Source organism: Astyanax mexicanus, chromosome 19, assembly GCF_023375975.1.
Source record: "Astyanax mexicanus isolate ESR-SI-001 chromosome 19, AstMex3_surface, whole genome shotgun sequence".
Classification (NCBI taxonomy): Eukaryota; Metazoa; Chordata; class Actinopteri; order Characiformes; family Acestrorhamphidae; genus Astyanax; species Astyanax mexicanus.
This window is the reverse complement of record NC_064426.1, coordinates 6171122-6181413: the sequence shown is the minus strand read 5'-3', so window position 1 is coordinate 6181413 and position 10292 is coordinate 6171122. Positions and strand designations below refer to the sequence as shown.

The 10292-nt window shown below is 35.6% G+C and overlaps 1 protein-coding gene across 1 annotated transcript in view; it reads left to right on the top strand.

Moving 5' to 3' along the window:
- The first annotated feature begins 3723 nt into the window (after window positions 1-3723).
- LOC103031366 (cytoplasmic phosphatidylinositol transfer protein 1) overlaps window positions 3724-10292 on the top strand; it is a 28437-nt gene continuing 21868 nt past the window's right edge. The window contains exons 1-3 of the mRNA XM_049467925.1: window positions 3724-3851; window positions 5551-5781; window positions 7135-7283. Coding sequence (XP_049323882.1) covers window positions 5719-5781; window positions 7135-7283 — 212 coding nt within the window. The 5' untranslated portion in view covers window positions 3724-3851; window positions 5551-5718. The remainder of the gene's footprint in view (window positions 3852-5550; window positions 5782-7134; window positions 7284-10292) is intronic.

Here is a 10292-nt window from a genome sequence, read left to right as displayed (position 1 = left end):
ATATGGTTTAAGGATCTTCAGCTGTAGGGGGAATGTCTCTTCTCATAGTACAGCTCCCTACTGCCACCTACTGATCATAGGGAGAGAGAGAGAGAGAGAGAGAGAGAGAGAGAGAGAGAGAGAGAGATGCAAAGTGCAGAATAATATGAGAAAATGTAAAGTGAACAGGATAAAGATAAATAGAAAGATAAAAAGAGAGATGAAGTAAAGGAAAGGACAGAAGTGGGGTGCAGAAGAGAGAATGAGAAAACGGAAAAAGGAAAGAAAGAAGAGAAAGATAGATAGAGAGTGAGAGAAAGAGATAGGGATTAAAAGAAAAGATGTGAAAACAAACTGAGAGTGAAAAAGAAAGAGTACAAAATAAAAGCAAATGAGAGAGAAAGAGAACAGAAGACTAGAAGAGAGATAAAGAGCATTACCTGCCTTCTTACTTCATACTAAATTCTACTCATCCAATCAGGTATTGTTATGCTAAAACTAGCAATTAGCATGTTTTTGGTTGTTGCTATGCAATGCCGTGTTTTCTGTGTATTCTCAAAGCATTACCTTATTGTTATTGTTTTATTTAGCATTTTTCCATCGTTTGTCTCAGTACAATAGTCATCATGCATTATTGCAGTACACCTACAGCCACCGCAAACATTAGTGGCACTCTGACTTCAGACTGCGAGAGTAATCTGATCTGTATGGTAATAAACGTAACAAGGTTAGCATTAGCATTTCAAACAGCCCACCCTACAAAATACCAGCACAAAGTAGTTTCCTCTATCTTTAAGATACAGTACAGGTACATCTAAAAAAAATAAAATATCATTGAAATGTGATCTACACCAGAGACCACCTAAAATTATAAGTTTCCCCAAGCCACCAAATCCAAAAGCAGTGTGTAAGACTGGTGGAAGAGAACATGATGCCAAGATGCATGAAAACTGTGATTAAAAAACAGTTATTCCACCAAATATTGATTTCTGAACTCTCAAGACTTTATAAATATGAATTTGTTTTCTTTGCATTATTTGAGGTCTGATGTCTTATTTTTTTCCATTTTAAGAATTTCTGTATTTTATTGTTGATGATTATGGCTCACAGCCAATGAAAACCCAAAAGTCAGTATCTCAGAAAATTTAAATATTATATAAGAACAAATGTTACTTTTGATAGTGTTTAGACTCTATTTGACTTACAAAACCCGTCAAAAATTTGGACACACCTTCTCATATAGTGTTTTTCTTTATTTCTTTATTTAATTTTTTTTTACACAGTAGACTAATACTATTGACTATTGAAAACAAATAAGGGGCACATATAGAATTAAATAATACACAATTAAAAAGTGTTATTATATGCCCTGACATGCCCTGATCTAAACCTGATGAACTGAGATGGTGATTTGAGGTGATTTAATTGGGATGAGCTGGAGCTTCACAGCATGAAGGAAAAGCAGCAACTATTGTTCAGCACCTCCAGAAACTCCTTCTTTCAAGACAATGACTCTCCCTCATGAATACACTGAGACTAAAATACTAAGATTGTTCAGATCTGTTCTTAAAGAGAATTTAAAGTATAAAACATATTCTAGTTTGTTTAGCACTTTTTGTTTACCGAATAATTCAGCATGTGTTTCTGTATAGCTTAAATATAGTGTTCTATATTAAATTTACAGTGTTAAAAAATATAAAAACAAAGAAAGCACATTAAATGAGAAGAGACGTGTCCAAACTTTTAACATAGCAGTATTAAACACTTGTGTGGTGTTCGGGTCTGTGGGACCCGTTTTCATTTTTCATCAAATGATACTAAAAAAATATTTTTTCTAACTCAAACTCATTGGCATTGGCTCATTTTTTGTGAAAAATGTATATCAAAACACATTTTCGATAAACACACACTGTACACCCCCCCCCCTACACATTTATATCACATACAGTATGTTTGGCCAAGGGCTAATAAACATTGCTTCATTTGTAAATTTGAAACTAAACAAATTTTCTACTCATATCTTGAGTTTAATTCATTTTCTTTTACATTTTATTAAAAAATAATAATAAAAAAAGAGTAGCACTTTTTGAAAGAAATGTAACATAAGAAAGGTAAAGGGCAAATATTAACCATGTAAGCTGTTTATATAGCTTGCAATTTAGGTGAAGCAAGCATGTGTAAAGCATTTTAATGTAGAATTGCTTAATTTTGCTGAATTAAATACAAGTAACAAAGAAAACGAGTAACAAAAATATGAACACCACACAAGGGTTAATAGTGATAAAAAGCTGTGGTGTGCAACAGTTATCTAAACCAGTCCTGAGTGTGTGTAACAGTGTAATATGAGCAGCACACTGCAGCACGAGCAGGCAGCACCTGGCGGCTCTAACGAGACGGGCACATTTGTGACAGCTTATTGAAATATTTGTTCACCATTTGCCCATATTATTCTGAGGAGTGATAATAATGTCCCAGTGTAAACAAGAGCACAGCACAGAACCTGAGAGCCAATGGCCTTCAGACACACACACACACACACTCACACACACACACACACACACACACACACACACACACACACACACACACACACACAAACACACAAACACACACACCACCCTGTTCACCCGTTTTAATTAAATGCCATGTCTTGTCAGCAGCAATGCAATCCAAAGTGTGGGCCTACACATCACTCCACCCCGGTTCAAACTGACCAGAGCTTTCTGCATCCGATCTGAAGCGGCCTTTCATCTGAAACATGGTCACACAACACCGGGAACTGATCAGACATGATACTCAGGAGGGAGGATGTTTTCCTCTTGTTTTATTCTGAACTGGAAGGAAATTACTTTTATTTATTTATTTATTTATTTTTTTTTCTGTACGAATGTTTAGTAAAATTAAATTTAAATGGTCAATTTTACATGCAGTGCAATATTCTAGAAGTCTGTTACTACAATATAATTGTTTTTAGTCACATAGCATTGTTACTAGGTGGTTGCTGTGGTATCTCATGTAGTTGATAGGGTGTCACCTAGTGTTAGCAACCAGCTGGGCAGATAATAGTGTTGCTAGGTGGATGCTCTGGTGTGTTATGTTGTTGTTATTATGTCACTTAGTGCTACCAACCAGCTGGATACATAATAATGTAGCTAGGTGATTGTTGTGGTGTCACATGTAGTTGTTATGATGTCATCTCCCAACAGCTGGATACAAATTAACACAATAAAAGCATTTTTTTAAAGCTTAGAAAATGTTTATAATTTTTTTTTAGCAGGACTGGTATGTTTCATTACTCCTAAGAAACACATCTGAGCTACTAATAATAAAAAATAAAATAAAAAAAAAGATATATATAATGTGTGATTTATGGTTTAGTGGCTCTTTAATATGCATTTGATAATTTTCTTCAATAAAAGAAATAAGAAGGGTACACTTTTTAACTTAATTAAAAAGCTCTGCGTCTTTTTATTATTTTTAGCCATTTCTCATTTTCTGCAAATAAATCCTCAAAAATTACAATATTTAATTTGGAATTTGGGAGAAATGTAGTCAGTATTTTATAGAATAAAAGCACAATGTTCATTTTACTCAAACATAAACCTATAAATAGCAAAATCAGAGAAAAAAACTATTTAGAAACTGAAGTGGTCTCTTATTATTTTTTTTCCACAGCTCTACATGCACTCTGTTGTAAGATAATGGGACAGCGCCTCTAGTGGTCAGTGAAGGTAAAGCTCTGAGGATCACAGTGGTGTTTTGGTAGAGCTGCGACCTGCACTGTTTTAATTCAGGTACAAAAAGTAGGTCAGTTATTATTACATCTTTTAACAAGTCTGAGAGCAACGAGTGAGGGGAAGGGCAGAAGGCAGGTAAGGCTGTTTAATCTCTGAGTCTCTGAGTTTCTGAAGCTTCTTTTTTAACCCCTCTAACCCACAGTGTTTACAGCTCAGAGCAGATCCAGAGCCTGGGGGTGTCCAGATCCAGGTCTCCTCTGGTGAAATGTAGATATAAATGTTGATATTAGGCTACTTACTTACTTAATTACTTACTTACAGTTCAGTCTGAGTTTACCTCTGCATTAGTACAGACTGCTGATTACTCTTACAAAAAAAATGTTTATTCAAGTGTACTTTTGGTATAATTCTTTTTTTAAACTAAAATTAAGCAAGTATGCTTTCAGTTTATTTTTTTTGTACTTATCAGTGACATACTGAACATAATTATACTTAAGTATACTTGGCTTATACTGACAAGTATACAGAAAAGTCTAAGTATATTTGCCATATACTTAATCTTTTGCTCGAGATTTACAGTATTTTTCACACTATAAGACGCGTTTAAAATCATTTTATTTGCCTAAAAATCGTCAGTGTGTCTTATTTATAAATTCTACCAGTCAGGTTGTAAGGAGTTATAGAGGAGTTGCAGTAAAGTTTCTCCAGCACCGAGACTGGAGCACTATTAGCATTAGCTGCTAAGCATGCTAAGCGCTAGCTCTTTCACCGTTTAGATGTGAGTACAGTATATCAGTCTGTAGCCTGCGTGTTTACCATGTAAGAACAAGCTACATGGGACGAAACGCTAGCTAATAACACCCTGGCTTACCGGAAAACTCAGGGTTCCTGAGTTCCTGAGCTCTGGTGGCATTTGGGTGGCATTTACTAGCAGTTAGCTGCTAATGCTAATCTAAGCTCACTGTAAATAAACAGAAGCGCTTAACTCACCCAAATAAACAGTTTACAGGTTTCAGAAGAGAAAATTGTGTAGATAAACATCCAGCGCTCGGTTGACTTTAAAGGATTTTTTTAAAAGAATTACAGTTTTGTTTACTTAGCTTAGCTTTACTTAACTTAGATAACCTAACCCCCCCACCACCATTTCCCAGCAGCTAGACCTGCTAAATTAGAAGAAAAACATGGCGACACCCTTGTTCCTTACTAGTGTTGCATAATGCGCCTTATGTATGAAAATAGATCTAATTAAATTTAATTAAAGAACAGTTTAAAAGACCTACATCTAAACTTAGTAGTTATACGTCACAGTAAAAAATAATAGTATTATGTCAAGTACAGTTAAAAACGTATAAGTATGCTTTAAGTATAAAACCATAGACTAGTATTTAAAAAGTGGAATAGAAGAACAGAACACTTACAGTTTCAAGTATATCTAAACTACAAAATTAAACTTAGATGTAAACTACTTCTGTACTCAAAGTACATTTAAAAGTATACTATAGGTGTACAAGTAGTAAAATTAGAGTACATTACTAGTTTACATATAAGTGTTATTTTTTCCCATATTAGTAAACTAGTGGTGTACTTGAAGAGTACTACTTGTACACTTAAAGCATACTTAAAAGTATATTTTGTATACTAAAGATGGACCTATTTAAGGTATATTCACATGCATTATTAACCATAAACCACACTTTGCATGTGCTTGTGTAAAATTTAGTACATTGATTAATAGGACAAACCTGTAAGTGTAGGTTGGATGTTTAGTTATACCTTTCACAGTTTCTAAAATGTATTAAAACAGAGTTTTTTTGTGCACGTTTTGTCTTCTCAGGAGTGAGTTTTTTTTGTTTAGTCTGGAAAGGAGAGCATGTGTCGATAGGAGCAGTCAGTGGAACTCCATTTCTCACCATTATAATTTTTTCTTGATTATTTTTATCGATTTTTCTCCTGGTAAACACCGAAAAGCAGCCATTTCTCATCAATTCCTGACAGACTTTTTATGAGCAAAGACGTCATGCTTCTGAAGGAGTATCGCATATGCATGCCTTTGACGGTGGAAGAGGTAAATGCTCCTCTATCTCTTTCAGAAATAAATGAATGAGTGAGTGAATGGGATTAATGTGACTTTCTCTCATGGAGGAACATCATTCACATTGTTTAGTTTAAGTTATAATTCAGCCAGCGCTGACTTTAGTCCACTGTCACTGTCAGACACTTCAGATTTATAATGTGCTTTACTGAGGGGAGTGAAGCAGCCTGAGGTAAAAAAAAAAAACAAAACAAAAACAAAAACATTCTGAGGTAAAACCCACTGTAATTCAGTGATATAATGTTTATACAGAGTTTATATAATAGGCATCAAAATAGAAAGAATAGTATTAAGAGGCATGAACAATGCCCTAAAATTATTAATATATTCGCTTAGTTCAATAAATCAATTTATTTAAATTGAGGGAACAATAATCTTCTGATTTTTGTTGTCTTCACCCTCAACTCAAATTTGAAAAATGCAAAAAAAAAAATGGAGGAGTAGTTTAGGAGGGGCACTGGGTGATGTATGGGTTTAGAGGCGAGACAAAAGGGAGAGCTTATTGGCTGAGCTGCAACAGCAGCAGCAATGTGCCTCTTATTGCAGTTGGTTGTACGTCAGAAGGGGGGGGGGGCGTATGATTGATTGATTTATTGATTGATTGATTGATTTGCATATTCTTAGTGTTTGTGTACCAAAGTACACGGACACATCATCCACCCCTTTAGCACAGTTGAAACTGAGAGGTTGAGAGTGAAAGATTTTAAGCAGGACTGGTATGTTTCAATAGTTAAGAGGAACAAATTTCAGCTAATAATGAATATATATATATATATATATATATATATATATATATATATATATATATATATATATATATATGGTTTAGTATTTAATGCCTTTTTAATCTAAGGAAAAAAATATAAACAGAGGGACCAACTTATTAAATCAAATGAACAAATGGTAAAATTGAGTGAATTATTTAATAAACTCCTAAAAAATATATTAAATTGAAGGAATGACTTTCAAAGGAAATATTTTTTAAATGAAAGCGACAATCTATTGAAATTGGGAAATGGATTGTAAAAGTAAATTAACTATTTAATAAATTTGGAAAATAATTCCTTTTTAAACTGAGAAAGCAATTTTAAAAATGTTTTGTACAGATTTCTTTGATAAGTAAGTTTTTTTATGTTAAGTTTTAATAATTTCACCTATTTTCATAAAAATATCAAGCTACAGTGCCTTAAAAAAGTATTTCTTACCTTTTTTCTTGTTTTCATACTTTTTCAATAAAACTTTACAACTTATATAAACACTAAACCTTTAACCGGGTGAAAATATATGTTGTTAAATCAGTAGTGTATTCTTGTGTGATTTCCTCAGTACAGGGTCGGTCAGCTTTACACCATCAGTAAACACAGTCATCAGGAGAGTGACACCGGGGAAGGGGTCGAGGTGCTGCGGAGCGAAACTCACTGTGACCCCAAGTTAGGCCAAGGTCACTTCAGTGAGAAACGACTGCATCTAGCCAGGTAACAATCTTAAAATCATACACTGTTTGCCAATAGGTATTAAAAACAGATTTATCCAAAGTTTACTTTCTGAATCAAAGGCATTGATGAGGAGTTGGTCTTTTCTTTGCTGCTGTTACAGCAGCTAGCCTTCTAGGATGGCTTTGGACATGATCAAACAACTACTTCACTACTGTATTTAAGTACTCAAATACTGTATCTGTACTTTACTGGGGTGTTAGTAGAAAGAGAGAAATGAGAACAGCGCTTTATCTGAGGAGCTCCTGCTGCTGTTCCTTGCTGTATGAGTGTTTTTTTATCAGCATAAAATAGAAAAACAACAGCAAACAGCAATTATTCACTCAGAAAAGAGAAGAATGGAATTGCACAATCAATCCTCAGTTCAGAAAAAAAGTTTTGTCTTCCAAATGAGCCCAGATTCAGTCCTGGGTACAGAATCATTTATTCAGCACAAGTGATTAAACTTCCTAAAACTTTGGATACAATTTTAAAAAACTTAGAGAGCAGTGACTACTATAGCCATTTTAAATATATATATATAATAAAACTCTAGCTTGAAGGATTATTTTAATGCACACTGAACTGAATGTATTTGTTAACTGGAGAAAGAAGGCAATGGAGCTTTTGAGAAATATTTATTTTACGTACTTATATTTTGAGAATTTTAGAACTGTTTATGAAAAAATGTTTATGGAACTATTTAAAAGGAAGCAGTGTTAAAATTGTTGGCGTATGTCTTTATAAGGTCTATTGTTTTTATTCGCCATCTGTTTTTCTGCTCATGAAGCCTAATATATTCATATATTTTGTGTAATTTTTTGTGCCAAAGTAAACCCAATAGTAATCAAAGCCTTAATTTAAATGCCTTAGTGTTTTATATTATATGTACTGCTATCAGTACAATAAGTTGCAAACCTGTATTAAAGCCCAGTAATGCCAAAATATATATATATATATATATATATTTATATATATATAAAAAAATTAAAAAACGCAGAAACGTCTACCAGGGATCAGATGTGATTTTGGGTGGCGTCTGCCTCTAAACGTGAGGAAAGCTGGTATGTAGGTAAAACATAATTTTAATATTATTCATTTTAAAGGTCAGTAGATATCACAACAGCGCCCAATCTGACAATAATATTCTGTAGAAGCAGGATTACGGCGGTGGCCTTTCGTTAACTAGTGTGAGGCCCCGATTCTTCTGCTCGGAACGTCCAACAAAAGAAAGTTCACCCGCTCCTATGGGGCACTAAATCCGTTTAGTCCTGCAGTCACGGCAATTAGACCTCCTTAAAAAGAGCCGCAGCCAAGGACAAGGGAAGTTCTCACAGAAATTGGCTTCATAAATGAGCTTAAAAATTGAATTTGTGTTCACAAAGAGCGGAGGATGGGTTTTATTGGGGATGGGGGGGGGGTGTTGTTTTGCATACAGACCTATGAAATGGAAATATCAATTCCCTTGTCTGCTTACAATCAGCATTGACGGAAATATCTTCAAGGAGTGTTTTTTTTTTTTTTTTCCTTTCCTTTCGTTTCATTTTTTTTTTTTTTTTTGTACTCCACCCACTCAACTCTCAACTCAAAGTAGCAAAATTTGAATCGTGATGTCTCTGTTGCCAGGCAACCTCCTCGGACGTTTTGTTTTAGTTATGTTCATCAGCTATGAAAGCATACGAACCGAATCCCGACCGACGCGGGGGCTATTTTTACTCGGGCGTTCCGTGTGAGCGTACAGTGTGTAACGAACTGTACCGTTAATAACCGGTTGCTGTCGCTTCTCTTTCTCTCCCGTTCTCTCTCTCTCTCTCTCTTTTTTTTGGCTGTCTCTCTCACTCTCTCAGAACGAGAAAGGCATTACTTAGAAGAGACTGACGAGAGGAGAGAATGAGATATTTTAATCTTGTACGCAGTGAATTAGTTGTGACTTGTCATGAAATATGTATTTTCCGCAGCCTGTCTGGATCTGGTGCAGGCAACAGTGTTCCAGAGGAGCCAGATAGAGTGGGGTTTTAATCTTGCATATCAGTGCTGTTATTCTGACTGTCTGTCTGTCTGTGTGTGTGAGTGTATTATTTGGTGGTCGGGGGTTTTTTAAGGTCAGCCCCGTGTCGTTTTTCACCGCCGCTCCTTTCGCTTCTTTCGAATGGGAAGAATCACTGGAGCAGTCACTGAGCTCGTGAATCATTGCGGCCAGATCCTCGGGATTGGCAGTGAAACTGTGAAACGAACGAAATTAGATTTTAGAATTGGGTCAGTGGCAGCCCTCTCTCAAGACTGCATATTGAATAAGGCCTCTACATCACACTCAGCGACCCCGGCCGCCCGTGCTCCGCGGCGGCGGCGAGATTTCATTTCCTCTGTTGCGTGCGGTTAAGTACAGTCTTGATGGATTTGTTCGTTAGGTTCTTAAATACGCTAGAAATTGCTCAAGCACTGTAGAAATGGGAGCTTCTCGTTCAGTTCAGCGTAAGATTTGATCTTTGCAACTCCCTTTCAACTGGGTTTCCTTTGTATACCTTTAAGCCTCTACGACTGATTGGAAAATGTGGTGTCTGAACAGGCCTTCAGTCTTCCTAAGGGCATCTTTGTGCACCTGGAAATCTGGACCAGAGAGACCAGAGTTGGAACTAACGTGTGTCATACAGCTGAACGAGTGTACTGTATTTGTCACACTATGAGGCACACCGGATTACAAGGTGCACGTTTATAAATGAACGTTTATTTTTTTGTCTATTTTGATAGATTTGCGACACTAGTAAGGAACATTGGTGTAAGTTAAGTAAACAAAACTGTTCTTAAAAGATTTCTGCTAAGGCTGGGTGCAGCAGCATTAGCATTAGCACTAGCCTTCCATGGTTTTCCATAGACTGGATGAGTCTAGGTTTGGCATTACATACCTCACTGCATTGTGCCAAGTGTAAAGTTTGGTGGAGGGGGGATTATGGTGTGAGGGTGTTGCACTCCAGTGAAATGAACTCTTAAAACTTTAAAATAACAAGAGATTTT